The sequence below is a fragment of the Fundulus heteroclitus genome, unplaced genomic scaffold (assembly GCF_011125445.2).
Source record: "Fundulus heteroclitus isolate FHET01 unplaced genomic scaffold, MU-UCD_Fhet_4.1 scaffold_54, whole genome shotgun sequence".
NCBI lineage: Eukaryota > Metazoa > Chordata > Actinopteri > Cyprinodontiformes > Fundulidae > Fundulus > Fundulus heteroclitus.
The window spans coordinates 1,027,870-1,052,436 of NW_023396967.1; the positions used below are offsets into that span (position 1 = coordinate 1,027,870).

Genomic DNA, 24,567 nt, shown 5'->3' on the forward strand with positions numbered 1-24,567 from the left:
CTAACTCGTCTGTTTAATTTAAAATTTAACAAAGTCAGGTTGTATGCATCACCAAAAAAAAAAAAAATGTGTTTCTGCTAATAGGTGTTGAGTTTATGTGCCCCACTTAACTTTTCGTGCCTGAAAATTTGAACAATCACACCTTACAGGTGGCATTTGTGTTTTAACCAACACTAAGGCGGTCTTCACAAACGCATTAGAGGAGCAACATGTGTTAGTGTTGTAAAGAATTGCAAAATCCACAATAAATTTGAAGTTCGTCATTGTTCGCCATTTAAGGGAGAGGCGAGGTCAACATTGGCTTGCATATGCAAACACGCCAGTATGTAGCCACTTATGCAGATTGGGGTATCAAAACGGAGCCGCTGCAGGGAGCGACTTCAGACTTATCCACTCTGGGAGCAGGTTTCAAATGTAACCGGTTTTGCGGCCAATTTGTTTGGAAAGGCCCCACTGTCGACTAAGAAGTCTGAAACGTCTGCCTTAAGCAAGAATCTGGGAAATTGCAGTCTGTAGATGGCCAACAATTAAATATACCCCAAAAGACTTGCATATGCAGTAAAAGGGGGTTCTCCCAACTTTGTGTTGGTCCACCATATAAGATTACAATAAACTGCACTGATGTTTTTGACAATTATGTGGGACAATGCAAATATTTTTGAGATGCACTGTAAGAAAGGTTTTAGATTCATTTTAAGACAAAGCTGTCAAATGTGATTTAAGTTTGACTTCTGATCATATCATATTTTTTTGCCATAAATGTCACAAATTTATACGCTTAATACGTTGTCATTGTGTTGTTTGTTCTTCCACTGGTTTAGTTGTTATATGTGTAAGAAATTAATGTAGACAGACATTGTTAGGGTTGTATGGTTTAGGCCAGGGGCGTTCAAACTTTTTGACACATCAAAAATAATCAAGGGCCAAAACTTACAATAAAAAAACTATAATTACCTGAACATTATAGTGGGAAATTTTCTTTACCTGCTCCACAAAATATGAGCATGCAATGTTTTAACAAACAATTAGTCAAATTTTCTGTAGGAAAGAGATGTGTAACTCATCTAATTAAAAATAAAAACCCTTTATACATCAACCACCTGTCCTGGTGGGGCCAGTTGGGGGGGCCGCAAATAGACCCCGGGCCGTACTTTGGACACCCCTGGTATATGGTGTCTATTTTTTGGGGGGTCTATCTCTTTAAGAGAAGTTACCTGAGAGGAGGGGGACAGGTGTGAGCTGCTTGAACGACTCGCCGAACCGCTACTCAAGAGTTTCTGCTCCCCCTCAGACTCTTAATGAGGAGCCCAGAGCGGAGGTATCACATGGCCAGGGTCGGGGACGGGCAAATCTGACTCACTTTCTCTCCCTCCGCATCTCGGGAGCTCGAGAGCCTCACGCCAACTCAACCGTCAGTGACGTCTGCGTCACGTGTGCGTCTCTTCCCTCGGTACGTCCGTCGTATTTTCCTCCCCTCCGCTGTCTGCCTCTCAACGCCGAGACAGAGCAGAGCCGAGCCGAGCCGAGCCGAGCCAGGCGAAATAAACCAGAACCTCGACGGAGCGGTCGCCCGTCCGAACCGGCCCAACGCCCGGCGTCACGTTCGTCTGCAGCCGATGGACGGAGGGGTCTTACACCTATAAGTTGGCATCAGTTGAAGTCCGTTAGTGGCGCCCGTTTCAATGTAAACTTTTTATTTTTCACCCTCGGCGGCGCGCATCGACTTCCGACAAAGCGAGGTGAGTGTGGTTTGCTGGTGCTCATCTATTCCAGTGTGTCACCCCCCCCAACTAAAACTTATCCGGCCTGAGGGAAAGCCTCACCTTTGTGGGCTTTGGCTCCGCAGCGCCGGCCAGCTGCATGTCGCCTGCTTAAAATGGCGACAGCCAGCGGGGGTGGGAGAGAGAGAGAGAGAGAGACGGGGTAGTATTTTTTTTTTTTAGGGGGGCTCGCCTCTTCCCTCCGGTCTGAATTGGTCACACTGCTTGCTTGAAAGCCTTAATATTGAATGCACACGAGCAAATGAAGTTGGGGATCACTCCGCCTCAAGTTGAGCGGAAGATGCGTCGTATTTATAGATCGCCTTTAAAGCTGCTGCTCTCAGGGACCTGCCGAGACACTTTTTCACTCAACACCGCGTTTCTAGAAAATTCTATTTTCTTTTAAAAATAAAGGTAGTAATTATATGTTTTCTATATACGCTGCAACTCAACCTCATATATATATTAGTTCAAATTTCCCCTCCAAACACAGTGTTTTATAACGAAAGGAAGGAGAAATCACAGCCGTCCCATCTCTGTTTTCCGTGGACAGGTATTTATAAGAAGTGATATTTTGGCTGGGAGTGACTTATTTATACTGACACAGAGTTATTTTATTTTTTTTTAAACAAGCTGCAAAGTTATTTTGTATTATCATTGTATTGCATGTTGCATCAGTATGCAACTGGCTCTGATCGGTAATTAGTGGTGAAAGAAAAGCACTTTAAATTACCACACATGACTCAAGTGTGGTACAGAATAATAAATCAGCATTTCTTTTTTTTATTATTATTTCTGCGTTCATTAAATGCACCACAACTTAGAACTCCAGGTTTTAGTGTATACCATACCAGCATGTGTTTTTGATGCGCTTTATTTTTCTAGTTTACCAAAAATCAACATGATGGTTAAGGACGTGTGCTTTGGTGCGTAAACAGGGATAAACTTGTGCACACTTGTTCTCTGTTGGATTTAAAGCTGCTAAGGCTGTTGTGAAACCTGCAGCAACCCCCCCCCCCCCTCTGTTGTGTTGTAGTCCTTTAAAAAAATGACCAGAATCAGCTGTCCGGATCTCTAAAGCAAACCGGAAGTTGCTGTTTACCAACAAAAGCCTGATTGGTGCATTTCTGTTTATGTTGATATTTCATGTCGTCGGTGCGTGTCACTTCCCAGGATTAGCCTAAAGCTTGTCCAGGAAGCTGATTTGTGTCTGGTGTCCACGTGACCCTCAGGTACGGACGCACAGCTTAATCCAGCTTTCTGTTTATCACTCGCAGGTCCGCTCTCTCTGTTAGCCACTTGCCCACATCGCTGCTGACGATCACATGGGGAATAGGAACGTCAAGAGTTCACGAAGAGCTTGAGTTTATTATTATGACCAACTTGTAATTACTGTTAAAGGTCCTATATAAAGATGCATCCATTTTTTCCCCCCGTTACAAATATAAACTGCTGGGTAATGATGTAAGGATTCCCAGTGGAAGGATGTCAGTATTTTGTGTAGTGATAACCTTCCTGTTATCTGCTGAACGTATTGCTCTCTCTCGCGGCTTGAAAGAGCTTAATTTGTTTCTCAATAATATTATAACAGAAAATTATTTGAGGCTTTTTCAGTCAGTAAACACTCTCATACATAGTAGTCCTTGCGCTGATCAGAAAGGCTTCAGATTTTTGAGGTTTCACCCGGCCGGCCAGTAGTCTGGACCGATCAAGCTGGAAGTTGAGCGACTTCTGGGTGTTTTCTGTAACGAGGAACAGGCTGATCCCCTGGCTTTAGTAAACGCTGTGGCAGACGAGCGACTTTTGACAAAATCTGGCACACATTCTGGCCTGTTTTATTCCAGTTCGCCCCAGGTCTCCTCGCAAACCGCTCACGTTTGATTTATTGTTGCCCAAATCGCTCCTTTAGAATGCAGCGTTTTTAATTAGAGCTCAAGCGCTTTGCCGCAGCTGCACGGTCGGGAATACAGGCGAGCACATTTGAGAAAGGATCTGGATTAAAAACTAGAAAAACAAAAAAAACAAACAAAACACAAAAAAAAAAAAAACATGACCAAGTTGCCTGATGTGATGTCAGCAGCTCGTCTGTGGAGGTTTTCTCTCAATTATTTAACAGTTTCCAACAACAAATCGGGGGGACTAACCATGCTGTGCAGCCCTGGCTGCTGCTTTTATATTTCTGTTCAGGTTTAACTAAACCAGCTGAAACATGAGGAGGTGGCAAATCAATTCATGTTTTCACCATTTCCCCCCTTCGGGTTGCTTTTAATTTTCGCCTCGGTAACTCCGGCGTTATTCATCTGATAACTCTCCGGATGAATCAGTTAAAACGAGAGATTTCCATCTGTGCATCGGGCGAGGTGAGTTGCTTTCTCCTCCCTGTTATCAACCCGTGTAATGATGATTAACTTCTTAGCTATGACCCAAAAAAGAAAGAAAAAGAGAGGAAAAAATAAAAACCCTGACCAAGTCTGCAGCAGGCTGGTTTGGGTCAGCGCAGCCTCTCTCTCCGGTGTGTTTGACTGGTGAACAGCCTGCGACGTCAGCCATTTTAGGTTGAACTACAAAGAGCAAGCGCCATGTTTCTCTCTCTCCCTCCCCTCTCAGCGGTCCGGTCTAAATCCATACAGCAGTGCAGCCCACGCAGCCCATCCTCTCCCTGACCTGAGGAGCAGCCCACATTGACACTCAGAGGGATCAGCGGGGAAGGGACTCTGTAGGAACACATTAAAGTTCCCCGGGTTACCATCAGTACTGTTCTGGACAGAAGTTCAGATGAACAGGGAGATATGAGCGGGTCTGACACAAGGTGGAGGTCGGCTGGTTTATGGCGGGAACCAAGTAGCCGACTCACGCGTTCGTTCTGCTCCGAGACAAAGAAAAACATGGCGGAGGATGTACAGACAGACACAGGAAGGTGTAGCCGGGCGTACGCCGCTGCGTAGGTGCAGACTTGATAATTGGTCGGAGCACACTTGGGGTTTGAGGCTGTTTTCTAGGGCCCTCCTCCCCCTGAATGAGTAGGATAGCATCTGGCGTAGCACCTCGCAGCAGCCCTACGTGACCGAGGGCCCCTTCAGGACCGCAGCGAGTGACTGGTGGGGGGGGACAGGGCAGGATGGCAGATGTCTGGACAGAACCCCGGCGTCGGCTCCGGCCACCACACCTATCGGAGAGAAATGAACCCTGCGTGCGGGAAGCGGCGCTGAAATAGGAGCAGGGCAGGGACTCTCCAAATACCACTCTGAGGGGCGTGTGGAACAAACAAGCCCCACTCAGGCCAGGGACTGGATGGCATAGGAGATCTACCAGTGTGTGTGTGTGTTTACCCACATGCGTGTGCTTTAGAGAAGTGAGCTGGTGAAAGAAGGCGGGGAAGGGGGGGGGGGGGGGGGGTAGGAGGTGGTTGCCATGGGGACAGTAACACACCAGTGCCGCTGCCGACCTGTCTCTGAGTGCCAAACTTGTTCGGGGAGGGAGGCGGGGACAGGGAACCAGCGGGAGGGGGGGAAGGAGAGGGTGCAGAGATGTTTGATAGGGAGGGGGGGGGGGAAGAGGGAGGAATAAAATCGGAGCAAACAAGGACCGGCCTGTGCTGTACACTTATTAGGGTAACGTTTACCCAGCGTGCATCTGACGAGGAGGGTCACTGCTACCTTTCTCAGGTGTGTCCGGGCGTATCGTTTGGCGCGTATTCAGAGCGTGTGTGTCCGATTCAGGGGGTCGGGGGTCACGGGATGAATGGAGGTCATGCTTTGCTGAAGCGAAGATGGCTTGGGTTTTTTAAAAAGAGGTGCACAGATCAGGCCTCCTCTGGTCTTGGTGGTGTGACCACCATGGGTCACACCACTTTTTTTTCCAAGAAGCAACAAAAATGTGCTGCTTTTTTTTTATTTTTATTTTTTTTAAGAGGCAGTAGTTAGAAACCCAACTGAAGATGAAGTAAAAGCTAAATTATGCATTAGAGATATGTTCCTCCATTTAGTCTGATCGTTTAACAAACTTCAGAAAACGTGCATCAAAGTAAGTTCTTCGTCGATGCGTTCGGCCGACCAAAAATGGCGAAACTTTTTGGTTTTGATGTGCCGTACCTGACCCATCGATCAAAGATCAGGGGGGAAATTGTGGCCAACTCATTGCTGCGTCCGTAGTTTTGAACTTTTAATGCATTGAAGGGGATTCGCTGATCAGCGATTGGAGCGTTCGATCGGTGCAGCTGTGGTTTAAAACGTGGACGTCTGAAACCTCGTCTTTGTGTGTGAGTCTGGAAGACGTGTGACTCTTGCTCATAGTAAAAAGGGCAGCACTCAACACCTCGGTCAACAGGCTTCTCACAGAGGCATGCAGACACCCACCCCCGCACATCAGACGCACACACACCCACCTCCCTGCACTTTACCCTCCATCTCACAGGAAATCCGCCCATCCTATAATGTCGACCGTTGCCGACAAAACGCGCACAGAGCCATCGGAGACGGCACGGCCAGCAGGGGAAACCTCGAACGCACAGAGTCGGCGTTAAACTGAGACGCGAGCCGCCCAGCTGATGTCGGGGTCAGGGCCCCGCCGCTTCAGCCGTCACCTGAGTCGGGTGACGCCCCTTCAGTCGGTGTTAGACGGGTCTGTTCTAGTGTGGTTGGTTCCCTGCTCACCAGGACACCGTACGCTCGTTTTTAGCTTTTACTTTTTTTTTTTTTTTTTCATGAGCTCCAGGTTGCGTCCATCGGCAGAACATTCCAGGCTCCGCAGAGCGCAGCGAGGAGGGAGGGACACTGTGTGCGACTGCACCTCGGAGCACGAAGGGGGCTCGGAAATGCGGGGGTTGGCTGGCTGCGGGGGGTTTGGGGGGTGGGGTGGGGGGGTAACATGGAGGAAAATTCCTCACAGAAACACCTCAGTGGTTCCTTCACGATAGTTAACACCCCCACCCCTAAACGGCCTGCCCATCCCCCCGCCATCATCACCATCCACCATTCGCTCTCCCTCTCGCCTGGCCTGCCACCCACACCCAGCACAACCACGTGATGGATGACTGCGACTGCCCACCCATAAGCCATTGTGTTGATCATGTGACTTACCCTGGCTTGGCAGAGCGGTGCCCCCTGATGCAGAACTGAATGGCAGCGGTGGTTGCTGGGGGGGGTGAGTGAGGGGGGGGGGGGGTGCACGGCGGCCCAAACCGAGGGCAGTTACTCTCAGCGGGGTGGAAGAAAGGGGGGAGAGGGGCATCACGTTCCCTCAGAGCAGCAAAACCTCAATTGCCTGTTAACCCCTCACACACGTGTGCAAACATCCATAGCCCCGTCTTTACCTTTTTTAAAACGAGTTTAATTTTTTCCCCTTCAGCGCAGCTTTAATCTACTTGATCAGACGGATCAAGTAGATTTCATTATACGATAAATCTGGGGCCGACTTCTTTTTGGCCTCTCGTTGCCGCCGTAAAGGGATCCCTTCTGTATGTCCTGACACCCCAGTCTTGCAGGGGTTAACTGAGCTCCGAGGTAATGTACCGTGACCCATTTGTGCAAAAAAAAAAAAAAAAACCCCAAGGATTAACTTTGCATTTGTACGTGCAAGGAAAAGCATCAAGATTGCAATTAAACAGAAAGGAGCCGTGCGACCAGAAGAGAGTGGCTTTATTTAATGATCGCACGCCTTGGTTAAAAATGTGTTGCAGGAAGAGGTCGACTGCTGTGAGTTATCTGAGACGAGCGTGGTGCACACACCCCACGAGGGGTTTAGGCTTGGAGCGTCTTGGGTTAAAGTGGATCTTGTATTGAACCTAGAAGGAAAGGCTTTGCATGAAGGAAACGCTGCTCTGCATTTCAGCCTCGGAGGCTCTGTGAACTTTCTCTGCGCCAAAGCGTGAGATGTCATGTTGGGGCGGAATGACTGACTGGGAGTAATTGCCCTAGAGCTGTCCTTCAATCCTGCATCACTGCCTCAATGTTGGGTGGAAAGACAGGGAGGCGCGAACCGCTTCTCTCCACAGGAAGCTTCGCCATTACCCCATCAGTGCTGAGGTGTGGCGAACCTTTCTGAGGCGCAGGTTTTGTTCCTGGCGGTCCCGGCCGCGCAGGAACGCGTCTCTCCGGCAAACATCCGATGGGATTGCTTCGTTGTCAAGTGCCCGTCTGTTTTGAGCGGCACGTTTATAAAGTAGACGTTTCTTTTGTGCGGCGTTTAGAAGTGTGTTTAGTGACACTCCAGAGGCGGCGGATTTAAAAAAAGGGGGAAAAACTACAGCTTGCCGTCTCCGTGGGGGTGTGTCTGAGAGAGAGGAAGTGAGACGCGGTTCCATGGGGGAGGGGAAAAAGGGGGGGGTAGGCCAGGAGGTTTCCCAAAAAGCCTGTAGTGAGGAGGCAGACGGAGACTGAATGGCATCATAAATGAGGCTGAGTTTCAGGAGACGGGGGACGTTTACCCTTATTTTTGGTTTTAATAACGTCAAGTTTTTTGTTTTGTTTTCTTTTTCTTTTTCTGAAGTTCCTGACGTTACACGAGTTGTCAGTTTTTTAATTTTTTTTTCCCCGACAGGAAGAAAACTTGTGTAAGAAATGCTTCAGTTTTTGTTCACTCGTCTAAAATTGGTGACGTATTTTGGAGTATTGTGACTGATTGATCTCAGATATTTTCATTTTCTCCCTCTCTCCCCTTTTCAGGATTTTACTAAAACCTGCACAAATCAGTCGGGGACCTATGGACAAGGCCCTCCATTCTCCTCCTCTCATGTCGGGTCAACAGTGAAGGAGGAATCCATCTTCTCTCTCCCACCCCTCAGCCACTGGACCACCCCCCCCCTCTCCCCCCCACCCTGTGATCACACCATGGCCAGCAAAAGGAAGTCCACTACGCCCTGTATGATCCCGAGTAAGGTCATCCGCTCGGTAGAGGAAGCTGAGCGGGACTCTCCGGTTCCCCTGCGTCACCCCAGGGTCTCTGGAGGCGACCGGCGAAGCCCCCTGGCGCCCAGCAACTCCATCAAACCAGAGGCGGGGGACATAGACAAGGACAGCGGTGGCACTTACACCTGTAAGCCGTGCAATTTCGAAACCCTCGACCTCAACTTGTTCCTGGATCACGTCTACACGGGGCACCCGGACTTCCGGGCCGACCCCGGCTTCGTCTGCATGAGCTGCGGAGTTTCGTCGCCGAAGTTCGAGGGGCTGGCTCTGCACAACGCCAGGGTCCACCCCAGCACTTTGAATACCACCCTGCAGCTGAGGAAAAGGGACCGCCGGGTGGTGGTGGAGCAGAATCTGGTGATCGGGGCGGAGGTGTGCAGGGACAGTGAGATCTCCATCACCAAAACCCCAATCATGAGGATGCTGAAGGGCAAATGCGAAGCCAAACGGATTGTGGTGTCGCACCCCGTCAACGACGAGGCGCCCTCAGACACGCACTCGCTCTCTATATCCAGAGAGTCGGAGAGGAAAGAATCCGCCGCCGTTACGGTCGCCCACGTCCCCACGATCGTCCACAACGGGACAAGCAAGACCACCCTGGCCTCCGCCATCCAGATAGTCAACGGCTCCGCGGGATTACCGCTGCTGAAGACGCCCATCACACAGGTGACACAGATACGACGCTTCGTTGTTTGTTTTTGGTTCGTTCGCTTTATTTAACTGGTCTGTTTCTTTTTATTTCCTTTTTTAGGTTGTTTCTGTAGCTCAGAACCGAAGTCTTCACCACGCTGCACCAATCACAGCGTCCACCTCCATCTCCTCTGCTTCTTCGTCCTCATCCTCACAAAATCTCCCCAAGGTACAATTTGGTTTTGTGTTGCAGTATTATGCAATTTACAGTTCAAGTAAAACGTTTCAATGTAATAATCACTGAGAGGAAACTTAATTTTTAACCATCAAAATTCCTGGGTGAATTAATAACAACAAATAACTTAAGGGATTTTTAAAAACAACTGTTGGGTCTGTAAAAATAAGTTTTTTTGTTTGTTTTTTTCTTTCTCTGATGCACACAGGGTTAACTTTAGACACTGAGTTAAATATATACTTAGACCACCACTCTTATTTGGTTTAATGTCTTTATACAAGTTGTACCTTGACGACATAGCTCTAAAAAAAGCTTGAGGGAAAGTTTGTACTACTCTACCAGAAACCTACCAGAGCTAGTAGATTTCTTTTAAAGCCACAGTAGGCCATACAGGAAGCTTAATGCAAGACCAGCAAAATCTGTTTTGATGTCTGTATGGGAGCATCAGAGTTTCTCTGGGGTCTTAAAATGTCAGAAATAGTTATAAATTCGGTAATCTCACTTTAAAGCTCTAAAAAGTCTTGAATAAACAAATCCTGGCTAAATTATGTTGTTGAGGGAATTGAAAGCATAACATTTGTTACCTCGAATGAATGAGGTCAAGCTTGGGTGAAAAAAAAAGAAAAGAAATCCAACCTTTTGCTAGTAAATGTTATAAATGTTAGGGCGCCTGTGTTAAAGGGGACATATTATGCTTCCTTTAAAACATGTTAGCATAGGTCTGGGCTCTAAAAAACCTGGTCATTAAATGTTTTGCACAAAATCATTCTCAGATAATGAGATTTCACTTCCCCAGTTCCTCCTATTTTGAGCTCTTTTCAAAATGAGCTGCTTCTAGGACTCTGTCACTTTTTGCTAGGTGAGGGATGGGGTCGCCCAAAATCTAAAGTATAGAAATGTTTTCTTAATTTAGACAGGTCCAAAATATATAAATATTTTCTTATGGTTACGACGCCAACGTCGACACGAAAGGATTCTTCACCAATAGGAATAGTAGGCTGAAGTCATGTGAGACAGAGCTCAGACGTTGCCAGATCGTAGTAGCTCCATGATGGCGCTGAGAAATGGTTTCTTCTCAGGGTTACATTCCCCAGATTCAAGTGGACCAAGAAATAAGCAGATTAAGGAAGAACATCAGTTTTTCTTTTGAGTGTTTGTGTCAACTTAAGGAAGCAAAGGGGCTCAGAAGCTACGCTGAGGTTGCCACCTTCTCTCTGGACAGGTAGGCTAAATGTTTGCTAACGTTAACAAAAGGACCTGGCAACCAGCGTGTGTGAGCACGCCGCCTACTGGCCAGGAAGAATTAAACTTCTAGCTATCTCTTCTAAACTTAAATACAAAAGAAATCAACTCTAATGCCAGGGCCACAAATCACCATAGTTACCGTAGTAACTCTTAAATCACTTAGTTAAATACACATTATTAAGTAATTAATTTTTTTAGCTCAACTAGAAAAAAGGCCTGACGAGACTACTAATGTAATCTGTCATCTTAATTCAGCCCAGTGAAACTTGTTGAAGCTCGGTATCGTTGTCTTGTTGGAACACCCAACTGTGTTGAGGTTTAAACAATGAGACCCAAAGGGTTACACAAGATGAAAGGAAATGAATTAAAGTCATTAACGTACATCCCAGGAATCAGCGAGGCTTCATAAGCTTGACTGCAGGAATGTCCGTGTTGATTTCTTCAGTGAAACCAGCCTAACAGCAGTAAGAAGAGCCCAAAACCAACATCTTCACTTTGACTGAACGTTGCAGCTGCCTGCATGGTCAGGCTAAATGCCTTCTGGAGAGACGTCTAATGGTTAATGGATTGAGCTTTCTGGCCACAATGACCAGACAGATGTTTGGAGCAATCAATGTGAGGCTTTCAAGTCTAGGAGCCTGAATCAGCTGTCAAGCGCGGCGATGGTGGCATCGTGCTCTGTTTCTCAACCACTGGCACAAAGTTGATGTCATAACGAATCAGGACCGCCTCCACGTTCTTCAGTTTTACATTTAATCAAGAGCGAGATTGATGAAATTGAACTTCTCTGGTCTTTGTTTAAAAGCCTTCATGTGTAGCAGTGGCCCAGCAAACTCATAAGCTCTGCTGGTTAAAGACCCCACCAGAATTATGCTAAAATCTTATTGGCTGCAAAAATCCCGAGCTTTCTCTTTAAAGAGACATTTTACTAAAAATCAATGAAAATGCATGTATATACTTTGGCATCGATATTGATAAAACACTTTTTTTTCTCTTCAAATTTACAAAGCAGTGCAATCTTGCCACTTTGAAAAAGTATGGTTTAAATCAGGGTGTCAAACTCATTTTGGTTGAGGGGCCGCATTCAGCTTAATCTGATCTCAAGAGGGCCACACGAGTAAACTCATTATCCCCCCCCCCCCCGCCCCCCCCAGTGTCCTGTCTGGCAATGTGGCAATAAGAATTGTTGTCTTAATGCCAAAAAGAGCTAATCAGATTTGACTTTCACAAGTGGAGCAGTACTGCTTTTGCCATAGTTCTCCGCTTGATTTATGAAAGTGAATAGTTTTATTATGATTCATGTGGAGAATATCTCAAATGCTATGGACACTACAATGGGAAAGTAGGAGAGGAAAGGAAGAACAAGAAGAAAAAAGAAAATCTGAAAGAAAGAGGAGATAAAAGGAAGAGAATGATAAAACAATTATTGAAAAAAACATGTACTTCGCTTAATTGAAAATTTGCAGTTCCTATATTGTCCACGAGGGGCGCTGTGTTTTAATTAGCAGATTAAGCTTCAGGTGTGGAAAACTTTAAATAATTTCTTAATTTTTATCTGTTTGATGTATTTCGTTATGCAGGACAGTGTTTTTAAGTTCCAAAAAATGTGAATTAATGTTTTTCAACATTGTACAATCACTGTGATCAGTTCTTATGCATAATGCACAAGTAAATGTTTAACTGAGTAAAAGTTTTGTTGAAATTGTACATGCTTTTCTTAAAAACGCTGAGGTTATTCATGATATATTGTGTAAAAGTGAAATGAATTTAATATAAAAATCAACAACAAGTCCACTTTTATTAATTCTATTTAATCTTGCAATGAGTTTACTTGTGTGGCCCTCTTGAGATCAGATAAAGCTGAATGCGGCCCCTAAACCAAAATTAGTTTGACACCCCTAGTTTAAATAAACAAAAGCAACTTATTTTTACGTTAATTCCCAGGATGAGTGCAGACAAACATGCGACCAGCACCGGATAATCAGACGTCTTAATATAAAAACTATCTGATGCAACGTTTTCTGTTTTCTCTGGCAGGTAATGATCCCTCTGAGCAGCATCCCCACCTACAGCGCCGCCATGGACTCCTCTTCCTTCCTGAAGACCTCCTTCAGCAAGTTCCCGTACCCCACGAAGGCCGAGCTCTGCTACCTGACCGTGGTCACCAAGTTCCCCGAGGAGCAGATCAAGATTTGGTTCACGGCTCAAAGACTGAAGCAAGGCATCAGCTGGTCCCCCGAGGAGATAGAGGAGGCCAGGAGGAAGATGTTCAACACCATCATCCAGACGGCACCGGTCGGCTCGCAGGGCCAAAGCCAGAGTCACCACGGCCCGGCTCCACACACCATCACGGTGCTGCCCGCCTCCCTGGGGCCCACGGGGATCCCTCAGTTTCTGCAGGGGTCTCTCGTCAGCCAGGGGGGAGTAATCGTCACGCAGCCCGTGGTGGCAAACGGCATCCAGGTCAGCAGCGCTCCCGTGGCCCTGGCCGTCACGCCCAAGCCCCAGGCGGCGGCCCGGCCCATGATGCAGGCGCGACCCGCCGCGGCGCCGGCGGCGGACAAAGGCACCGGCGTGGTGGTGGGCACGGCGGGCAGCGGCAGCGGCGGCGGCGCAGGGAGCAACATCGTTCCCAGCAGCAAGGCCGTGACCAGCAGTGCTGAGGGCGGTGCCATCAACCTCAGTCTAGGAAACGGTAGTCATAGCAACACTAAGGTGAGCGGCGTCAACGGCAAACACAGTGGCGCCGAAGCCCCCTCCAGCGACAGGAGCAGCAGTGACGCCAAAAACGCAGACGTTAAACCCAACAGTGCGGTGCAGACTGACAGTAAGACCCCCACAGACAGCAAAACCGTCATCAGCAGCAGCGACACCCCGCAGAGCAAAGACCCCACCGGAGGCAGCAGCCAGAACAACTCGGCCAGTCCGGCCACAGAGGAGCCAGATCCTTCCGCCTGCGACTCTCCAGGCATCAAAACGGAGGAGCCTTCATCTGGCGCCCCCAAGTCTTCCTCTCCCTCTCCCGCGGTCGCTCCCGGCAGCGGCGCCGGCTCCCGGACGCCCTCCAGCGCCTTCCTGGACCCCAGCTTTTACAAAGGCAAGAAGTCCCAGGAGCAGCTCAGCGTGCTTAAAGACAGCTTCCTGGTGAAGCAGTGGCCCGACCCGGAGGAGGTGGAGCGCCTCATCGGCCTCACGGGCCTCACGGTGCGCGAGGTCCGCAAGTGGTTCAGCGACCGGCGCTACCACTTCCGCAACTGCAAGAGCTCCCGCTCCGGCACGGGCGGGCAGAGTAAGTCCAGCGCCGCGTCGGGGAGCAGCGCCTCCCCCGTGGACCTGTCGGAGGGTAGCAGCAGCAACTCCGGTGCCAAAACCCCGCAGCACAGCTCCCGCGGCGCCGCCCAGAGCCCACCCCCCACACACACGCCCACATCGCCCACAAATCCTTCCAGGAGGCTCTTCAGGTTGCCCTCACCTGATTTCACCGCCGTCCGCTACAAGGAGAGAGACCCCCACCAGGTGAGGTTCCTTTGAACCTTTTATTCTTAACTTGTTGTTCATAAATACCCATTTTAAGGAGGTAAACCTTCAGCTTTTAGTTTACATTCACAACGTTGTCCTGCGTCTGCTGATGCGTTTCACTAAAAGTCTCGTTTTCACATAAAACTATTCTGTGAAATCGAGGTCCTGAAGTGTGGAAGGAGTTGCTTGAGTGTTAAATTTCCACAGTCATGGAAGATTTGGGGAGCCGTGTCGAATCCAAAGTCAGAGCGTCTGGAACTCTTTGTTTCCCTTTGCTGACGATCTTTATGGAGATGCTGATCGTAGTTCGCTGTAGGCGACTCTGCCAAAGGCACCAAAACCTGCTTTAATGAGCAGAATGTCCCTCCATTGGCCAGCAAATCCCTCCAACCTCATCAAGGCAGTAAATCATGTGACAGGACAGGGTGCTTGCGCAAGTCTTGAAAGTCTTAATAAGTATGGAATTTTGAAACACTGTTTTCCAGACCTTGAAAAGTCTTGAATTTTGTGTGAAAGTCTTAATAAAGTATGGGGAAAAAAAATGTATGGTAGAATTTTACAGTATGCTCAAAGGCATTGTGAAATGAGAAATAGGAAGGTATGCTATAAAACTATAATTTTACTAACTGGTCACGTACTGTATTAGCCTAATGGAATCAAACACTTGTTTGATGTGAAATTCATATACTTGTGATTTTCATGTTTTGAAACGTTTTCATCAGTAAAAGCATAATTTACTGTGAATAATGCATTTGTTCATTGAATACTAGCCTATAAAAATTAACATTTCTAATAAACAGTTTGTACAATCTCAACCAATGAAGTAGGCAGTAGGCACACAAGTATACAAGTACATAAAGTTAAGGTCTTGGGGAAAAAAATATCAGTTTTAAAAAAGTCTGGAAAAAGTCTGGAATTTTAATTTAGAAAAAGAGCAAGCACCCTGCAGGAGTGGCGACAATATTCTGATTTTAAAATGCCATCTATCTCTTCTTTACACGTTACCTTCTAGGTTATAACCCTGGAGGCCAGCTTTGCGCAGAACGCCGACCCGTCAGGAGAGGAAGTGGACCGGCTGCGCTCCGAGACCAAGATGACTCGGCGGGAGATCCACGGCTGGTTCGCCGAGAAGAGGAAGAGGGTGGCTGCTGAGAAGAAGAAGGAGGAGGCGGAGCAGGCGCCCAAAGAGGACGAGGAGATGGAGGTGGACGGGGAGGAGAGGCAGAAGGACGATGGTTCTGGGGAACCAAAGGTCAACCCCATCAAAATAAACCTGAAGATGCTGAAGGTGACCGAGGCCAGCGGCAAAACGGAGGGGGAGGCGCTGATCAACGCGGCCCTACAGTCCCAGCCCGCCGGCACGCCCGCCTCCTCGCCGAGCCCCACCTCCTCCACCAAACCGCCCCAAGCCGCCACCCCGGCGCCGAAAACGTCCCACTCCCCCAAACCCACGACGGCCCGGGGCAAGAAGACGGCGGAGCAGCTCCACCTGCTGAAACAGGTCTACGCTCGGACCCAGTGGCCCAGCGCCACCCAGTACGACGAGCTGATTTCAGGGACCGGGCTGCCCAGGCCCGAAGTAGTGCGCTGGTTCGGCGACTCCCGTTACGTGCAGAAGAACGGACAGCTGAAGTGGCTGGAGGAGTACCAGAACATGGCGCTGGAGGAGGAGCTGCAGACGGAGAACGCCAAGATCCTCCAGGACCATCTGAGAGCCAACGGCAGCCTGGAGGACCCGCAGGTACCGACCGGCCGCTGCTCTTCTCCTCACACGCACAAACCAAACGGGTCACATGTCTGAAGGAGGGAAGTCTTTAGTGGGGCTGGGCGATAAATCGATTTAATCGATTCATTCGAATTTATAATTCTTTAAGATTTCATTTTTGGAAAATCTGGATTTTATTTTGCCAATACACTCATTGGGTTTCCATGAAGAGAACAGCATGTGATGCTGAATATATGTTTAGGCAAATGTATTGTCGAAATATTGTTAAGTAGAAACTTTTTTTTACCATAATACGAGGTACTTCATTTACTTATTTACTTTTTTTTAACTTAGTTTGAAGTTCACAAGTGCAGTGAAGCCTGTTCTTAGCTTAATGTGTAATGCCACTAGCAGCAAATGTTTTGTTATATTTTCATTGTTTATAATGGCACGGCTGCCATCTTGTTTGACAAGCATGTTTCACGGCTTGTTTTTAGTTGCACTTTGAATTCAGTTCAACTCCCTGACGAATGCTTGACATAAAAGCAAGGTTTTAAAATAATTTCTTTAATTTCTTTTTATGAAACAAAAAGTAGGAAAAAAATTGATCAATCGGATTTGGTATGATAAAATCAGAGATTTATTTTTCAATCCATATCACCCAGCCCTAGTCTTTAGTGATGAAAATATTTATTTCAGAGCTGCGTTGGTAAGGATTTGAGTCACAACTAGAAAGGCCGAGTTTAACTTCCCTTATTCAACTTTCTGAGAGAGAATTTTCAGCAAGAGCCGGTAATAAAAAGATAAATAATACATTTTATTTAAAAGCGCTTTTCTGAATACTCAGACACTTTACAAAAAAGTACATTAAATCAACAAAACAGTATGAAATAACACTAAACGCACTAAAACACAAAACAAATTATACTGAGTTAAACTTAAAAAGCAAGTTTAAAAACGTGTTTTTATCAGAGATTTGAAGGCAGTAAGTAAGATAAATTCATCGCTCACCAGCAGACACAACGGAGTGGTTTGAAAATATAGTTAATACTGTTTTTATAACTAAAGCAGCCAGTTGTGGGCTAGCGACCCCGCTTGCAATTAGCTCAGCTTGTTAGATTTGTGCTTTTTGTTTTCTTCCATATTTTGTGCAATGACTGCGTGGGAACTTTCTAACATTAGCAGGTTTTAATCCTGCTCTTTAGTTTGTCTGTATGACAAGAACGACGTTACAACGGCAGTAATAATTTTGGCTATTTTTTAATCATTAGATATAATCAACGCTTTTCTGTTTGTTTGTTTTTTTTGTTTTTTAAATCAGTCCAAAGTCAATCTTTTTGACACCATGTTGTGATAAAGCGGCCATCAGACCATGACGCTGTCATACTGACCCAAAGCAGCATCCAGCAGTGATCAGGTAGTTTTATGCTGCTGCCGCTCCATTTCCCCTGCTCCTCGGGAAGCTCCGACTTTGAGAGCATCAAAGTCTGGGACAGAAGTCGGTTCTTGGATTCTCCTCCTTTCATCCGTCAGCGCTTTAAAAGGCTTTTGTTCTGAGGGACCTGAAGAACTGATCCTGATGAGAAATCAAAGACCTCGTTGCTTTTATCCGCCTACAAAGATTCAGGCCGCTAAGATCTGCATTTTGTTTTGATTTCGTTCATTTATATGAACTTTTTTTTTTTTTTTTAAAGGAGAGGAACGATTTGATCAAAGTAGCAAAATAAAGACTGCTACTGAAAGTATTAGCACCTTCAGCTGGCAGTGTGAACAGGGCATTTATGATGATTAGAGCTACACAGCATTCTGCAATAAATTGATCATTACAGCGTCATTGTGTTCTTCGTCAATATCTGAAAAGACTTTTTGCACGCGGTATTTTCTGGCCAGGCGTCAGAAGCCAAACGCAGCGCAGAGCAGGAAGGCATTCAGCACATGGATGCTACACGTCGCACTGGACCACGTTCTAATGTTGTGAACATTAATAATAAAACTCCGTCCTCAGGCTGGGTCTGCTGGTCACCATCAGGATTCAGAAAAGAATTAGAGATAAAACGTTCAGCAGATAAATGTGAGCTTCAGAGAACAGCGTAGATCAACCTCTCTCTCATCCCTTTCAGGTCAGTCGGTCCATTTCCTGATGTAACATTTTACCATCAAGCTCTGACATTTTGCCACCATTTCTAAGAATTCACACGTTAATTTATTTCATTGCAAAATACTATTTAAAATTTGAAATGGGAGCTTTGAAATGGAGATGAATTTAGGGTTTCCTCGTGGCTCCAGCTCCAGCGTTTCCGGGCATCGGACGTCGTTAAACCTTTAATCTTTCTGTCCCAGTTAAAGGAGCTGGCTGAGAAGACTGGTCTGACCAGCGACTTGGTGCGGCACTGGTTCTCCACCAGGGCGGCGACGCCCGACGTCAAGCAAGGCGCCGCCCACCGGACGGGACCGGTCGCCGCAGCAGAGCCGGCGGCGCCGTCATCAGCAGGAAGCTCCCCACTGGAGCCGCAGCCAGGAGGCGGCACCGAGGAGAAAATGGAGCAGTCGGTGTGCGGCGTGGCAACGGAGGCGCAGGAGGCCAACGGCGACGGCTCCGCTGCTGAAGGTAAACCTGGAGTCTTAATACTTAAATGTGACGGGGGGGGGCAACAGGAAGTCAGAAAATAAGTGCTGCACCAACACCTCAGCGTGTATAATTATCAGGTGACACAGAATGGTTTGGGCTGAACCTACAGGCGATGAGTAACGAGGCGTGCTGTGGCAGATTTGCTCCAAACCAAAGCCTGTCTGGTCCCAGTAAACAGCTTCCACTGTTTGGATTGACACTTTTTTATGAAGCACGTTTGGATAATCTGTTTTTTTTTTTTTTCTTCCCCCTGCAGGAACTGAGGGAGTCTTTGTGTGAGGATGAAGGAACGTGGTCTTTGTTCCTGGTCTGAGGACAACTCGGCAGATGGGTTTTGTAACTGGATCACCGGTTTGAACCCGATCTGATCCACCCTTCCTCTCCCCTCCCCCCCCTCCCTCCTACAAGAGATGAACACTAAAGCCAACCCTCCCGTTCCTCCTTGAGCCATTTCACGGAGCTCTCCGCTCCTCGTACACTCCTGGGTGACTGATCCCGGATCAGCCCGTTTACTTCCTGTTCGGTGGACAGGACAGAGGCCCGATCAGGCGTGGGAATCGGACAAGTTGGGAGGTCGCTCGCCTCAGAGCAGCTTTTTATCTGCAGACCTGCTCCTAGTTTTCATCACGTCTTCTGCTCACTCAGACGTCCAAACCTGGCTGCTGTCAGCGCGTCTGTCCTGAACGCGTTTTCTTAGCTTGGACCGGACGGGACTTTGTTCAGGCAGGAGACATTTGGACTCTGGGACGTCCGAGGGAATAAAGAGCCGACATGTTAACGCGGAGGATGGATCTTCTGGTAGCATCAACTGCTTCTCTACGTCTCGTTTGTTTTCTAGAAACTTCTTTAGGAATAAATGTAACTAAAAGATCTGAACTTGTACCAGAGTTCCTCATTTATTATGCTTGATGTACAATTTTTACAGATGCATTTTGGAGAATAAACAGAAGGACAATGAGTTCAAGCCTGTTTTTATTCACCGATCCTAGATGAGTGGGACCTGACGAAACGCTTTTGGAAGATTTCTCACAATATTGAGTAGCCCTGAAGATTAATTTAAATTAAAACCCACTAGCATTGAACGGCATTTTACCATATAAACACTGAAACCTGTGCCGTTTATATTAAACCTCTGTACTCTGATAAAATCAAAGTCAAAAACAAACAGGGAAGCCATATTTTGCTTCCATCTAACAAAGTGTGCATCACTTTAGTGTTTGTTGTTCACAGAAAATCCAAATGAAATACTGTGTTTGTTCCTAGGATAACCTGCATTACATCTTTTTATTGAAGAAAAGACCAAATATCTTCATATCCCTCCCGTTGGTTCCACGCTTGACCCGTTTTCAGTTCTGCACGACTACTCGCCGCGTTTGGCCGCTGTTCACGTCTCAAAGTGCAACGACGGTCGTCTCCTGCGGCGCTGCATCAGAAGCAAAAAAAAACAAAACTACCTACTCCACAATTCGATAAGTAAATAAGACCAAGAAGGATGTATAAAGCAGTGAGTATTTTATTTACTTTTCAGGCTTGAATATGTTCCATATGAAAAGGCAAAAAAAAAAAAAAAAAAATTAATACTTCTCTTCATAGTTTAGGCACATTACAGGAAGGCAAATGTAAATGAGGCCATCACTAGCATAAGAAAAAAAAAAAGATAAAATTATAAAGAAAAAGCAAAAGTAATCTGACCTCAACGCAGAGAATATTCCTACAGACACGTTCTGAAACCGGTAAACAATCCGTCACAATACGTGATCACGGCTGTGGGGAGACGTTATGTTAATGTTATGGTTCTGCAGGCAGGCCAGAAATAAGAGCAACGCACTGCCGTAAGGGGGGGAGCTCCACAAAGAAGGAAAAAAAAAAAAAAAAAAAAAACACACCCAGGGGGAAGATACATGTAACATGAAAGAGCTTTGGGATTAATATTAGAGTGCAAATGCAAGAAAATGCCCCAGCCCTCCAGTACGGTGATCCCACTTCTGCTTTAAACTCACCCTTTATGGCTTAAACGCGTCTCCAACACCGAGCATTTATTGACCTACTGTAGGGAACGCCGCTTTTAGACTCCAAACTGTGGATAGGATCACGTCTGAGGAGCACAGAAACCTGTCAGCCGCTGCTCCTAACCAACCTGATCCTTTAGTCCAGTTCACGGGAAAAAATAAATATCCGTTTACAGGCAGCGTGACGAACAGGACAGCGGAGACTTAGGAGATCTCTCATTCACGCGCCATCATTTGGTCACTTCTGGTCTTCAATACTCAATGTCTTAATACTCTTGAATCCAACAGCAGCAAAAAAAAAAAAAACACGCAGGCTCAGAACCTTAGAACCATGTGTGCGGACCTTTAAAACACTGGACACGATAAACATCAACCCACATCTGTGCGCGTGAGGAGAGAGCGATCCGGTCCGGGTAGCTGGGTGACAGTGACCCTCAAGTTTACAACACCCCCTGTTAAAAATGCAAGTGTTTGTGACTTAAAACAAAAGATCACCATGATTAATCTTTTAAAACTTTTACACCTTTGACACGTCCTGTACTAATTTAGCAAAATACACAAGTCTGTTCCAGAGGAAAATGGCCGCATAAGTGTGCACGCCGTAGAAAACACCCCAGTACTCAGCAGAAGGGTCCCTTTGATTTACTCCTGAGTTCAAACCTGCCATCCACCTGAAATCTGAACGTTTATCTCCAAGAAGCGCTTCCTCACCATCCCTCCTTTGCAGAGAGGTTAACCCTGAGGAGCTTCCAAAAGCGATTTTTAAACCGCCACCGTTCCTGGAGGGACTTAAAAAGTCGTAAGCGAATGCATGTTGGGGGAAACCTGCATATATTTACACATTCTGGCTGCATATTACAAAACATTTGTCTTTAAAATCTCTGGCTGAAATATTTTTCCCCAGATTGTTATGAAAGCTAAATTCAAAATGTTCTAATTTCATCTAATTTGCATTCATTTTTTATTTTTTTTAAACTTATATCTAAATTCATGAGGATCTGCAGAAACCCGGGCCGATCAGTGAGGCTACCGGGACGGCGGCAGCGCCACTGAAGGAGCTGCAGAAGTTCTGCAGTCACCAGGCTGAAGGTTTTTCTACCAGAGACAAATCCCCAAGCGCCTCGTGGAAGGACGCGTTTGGGGTTTGTTGGAATCAGATTTAAAACGCAAAAGGTCCAAAAGTTAGGACGGGTACGAAAGCATCATCTCCAAAAAGAGAGCGGTGATGGTGGGGTTAATTTTGTCCGGATGGAGCTGAGGACTTTGACAGAAAAACCTTCGGATGTCTGATAGAAACCAGAAGACTTCATTCATGCACTCTATCCGATACATTTGGAGACCCTTTGAGTAAATATGGGGCACGCTGTCTCATAACAAAGGAGACCAGATGCTTTAACTAGGACGTTTCAACAAAAGTATTTGTTAAAAGCTTCATGCGCCTTTTAAACCAGGTTTTTCCCCCAAATTCTCCCTTCTTACAGTTCATTTATTTCTCAGTTGAATGTTTACATAAAAAAAAAAAAAATAAAGATGGACCCAGTTTCGAAAATTATTCACCGTGGCCCAATTAGGTCAAATAAAAAAATAAAATAAAAACAAGCTGCCATTTTACCAGGGGTGTGTTGGGAACATGACGGTAGTGTCAGGGTCCAGGTCCACCATGTGTCCCTGCTTCCTGCACCGCCACACGCTCCAGGCGCCACAAGGATAAAGCGGGACGATGGAATGATGTGCAGGGTTTTTTTTTTTTTTGGAATGTAAGTCAGAAACATGGCGGCCCTCGTAAGGGAAAAAAAAAATAAAAATAAACAGGCTGCGACCTCCTCCTCACGACTTTACGAATGCAAAATAAAAAAAAAATAAAATAAAAAAGGAAACACTTCTGTGATATCAGTCCAGATTGCGAGTGAGAGTTAGAGCGGAGGCACGGGATGCCCTTCACGAAGCAGAGAGACGTTAAAAGTAGCCGCAGAAAGCCCTCGTGATTCACACTAACGTAAAGTCACATCATTGAACGTTTAAATAACTGAAATATTTAAAAAAAAAAAAAAACGAGGAGACGGGAGCTCTTTGAGAGCGGGCCTGCTGTCCCCTGGCCAACGGCACAGCAGGAATAAATATACATATCCACACAGAGCAAAGAGAGGAGCAACCAGAACCTCCTCCGGGTCTCTCTCTCCTTCCTCTTGGTCTCCGTCGTGTACAACAGGAACATAAAAAAAAGGAGATTACAGTCTAGGACTTTCTCAGTCTTCCAGCTTTTTTCGTCTTCCTGTCTGCAGCCGTCTGCTTCCTGTCAGCCTCACCCCCCCCCCCTGCAGTGTACGGGGGTGGGGTGCGGTGGGGGGGGGTTATAAGAGGAATCGAAGGAGGGAGAGCTGCCTGAAATGTAGGCCAAAGCGGTGGTGGGCGTTTCCATGGAAACAGCAATCACAGCAGTCAGTGACATCATCAGTACGGGGAGAGGCGACTGGTCCTCCGCAACACCCTGACGAGAAGACAAAAGAGAGGATGAGGTGCACCGCCTTAGCCCGCCCGCCCCCCCGGCGCCGCCACACCCACCTCCTGTTCTGCGGGTCCATCTGGTCCAGCAGAGCCTCCTGGGACACCCTGAAGTCATCTATGGGGGACTGGTAGCGGGATTCAAAGGAGCCCTCCCTCCCTCCGTAGGACGTGGCCTGAGCGGGCGACTGGGGCAGCGGGGACATGGAGGACGTCGAGGACACGGAGCCCAGCTCCCCGAAGCGCTCCCGTCCCGCCTGGGCCGACGCCAGCACCGGCGTGGTGCCCGCCGCCGAGAAGGGGCTCGTGACTTCCCCGTTCTCATCCTGGGAGGAAACAAAACAGGAGCCATGATCCAGTGTCAGCACACTTTGTCCTAATCCTAAAACTAAAAAAAAAAAAAAAAATGTATTATGTCCTCGTCTCCGTTTGAAGACCAAAAGACAATATTTCACGTTTTTATGTCTGAATTCAAATCTTTACGTGCAAATCCGTTCAATTATGCTACAATTCTTTAACAGTACAAAGATTCATCCAGGCTGCTTCTTAGCTGCAGCTTTAAGCCTAAAAAGCCAGACGAGAAGTAAAAAGGCTCTCCTGACCGAGAAAAGAAGCAGACACCCTCCCCCCAAAGACCCGCAGCCGAGCGATTATCACGTCTTCTGATTTAGAGGAGTTGATCGCTCGTTTCAAACAGGATGGAGCAACTTTACCCCCTGCTAGGCTCTAGCTGGCTCCACATCATGGACGTTGTTACAGAGGAAAGACTCAAAAGTTGCCCGTTTTCATCATCAGGCGTTCAGAATAGAGTCAGAGAAGATGATGCACGGAGCTATTTGAAGGAGAAGCGTTTCCCGCGGCATGATGGGACGCGGCTGTGGATCATTCAGGCCGCAAGAGGAGAGGAGAAGGCAAGACCAGGTAGAGGTCAAAAAAAAATACCAGGAGTAAGTTCCATATCTGTGCCCTTTATGTCCGAAAGAGAAACCCGAATAGATTCATTCCACAGAGAGAAACCGTTTCAAGCCTTAATTTCTTGTTATGTGGACGATTAAGTTTTGGAAAATTAGAATAATGTAAAAACCTTATAGCACGCTCATAGGAAGGGGGAGTGGAAGGAACAATAAAGTTGCAGGAAAAGCAGCACCAGAACCAGGGAGACCCGCAAGCCTTGTCGAGTAAAAGCCAGTCAAGATCCTGGTGGAGTTTCCACACGTCAAGCCACTCCTGAACCAGAGACGACGTCAAAAGTCTCTTACCTGGGCTAACGAGGGGAGGAGCTGGACTGTGGCGCAGTGGTATGAAGTCCTCTTTTCAGCAGAAAGTAAAAAAGTTTGCTTTTCTTTTTGGAAATCAGGGTCCCAGAATCCACGCTGCTTCGGTTCCAGCGTGAAGCTTCCAGTCAGGGACGGTTTTGTGGCGTTGGTC

General features: G+C 47.0%; 2 protein-coding genes across 5 annotated transcripts in view; one reads left to right on the forward strand and one right to left on the reverse strand.

Moving 5' to 3' along the window:
- Positions 1-1,307: 1,307 nt before the first annotated feature.
- On the forward strand, positions 1,308-19,586 carry zhx3 (zinc fingers and homeoboxes 3). 3 transcript variants are annotated; one of them, XM_021316287.2, is made up of 7 exons: positions 1,312-1,739; positions 8,423-9,331; positions 9,417-9,524; positions 12,813-14,291; positions 15,307-16,035; positions 18,340-18,607; positions 18,885-19,586. In XM_021316287.2, exons 2-7 carry the CDS (start codon positions 8,588-8,590, stop codon positions 18,905-18,907), a joined length of 3,351 nt encoding a protein of 1,116 aa, XP_021171962.2. In that variant the 5' UTR covers positions 1,312-1,739; positions 8,423-8,587; the 3' UTR covers positions 18,908-19,586. The 3 variants fall into 3 exon arrangements, with proteins under 3 accessions (XP_035988687.1, XP_021171962.2, XP_035988686.1); XM_036132793.1 differs by lacking the exon at positions 1,312-1,739 and adding an exon at positions 8,095-8,310; XM_036132794.1 differs by lacking the exons at positions 18,340-18,607; positions 18,885-19,586 and adding an exon at positions 18,005-18,333 and having other exon boundaries at positions 1,308-1,739.
- Positions 19,587-20,123: 537 nt separating this feature from the next.
- plcg1 (phospholipase C, gamma 1) overlaps positions 20,124-24,567 on the reverse strand; it is a 45,931-nt gene continuing 41,487 nt past the window's right edge. For both annotated transcript variants that reach the window (XM_021316285.2, XM_021316286.2), the window contains exons 32-33: positions 23,200-23,465; positions 20,124-23,125 (exon numbers count right to left, since the gene is read on the reverse strand). In XM_021316285.2, coding sequence (XP_021171960.2) covers positions 23,089-23,125; positions 23,200-23,465 — 303 coding nt within the window. In that variant the 3' untranslated portion in view covers positions 20,124-23,088. The remainder of the gene's footprint in view (positions 23,126-23,199; positions 23,466-24,567) is intronic.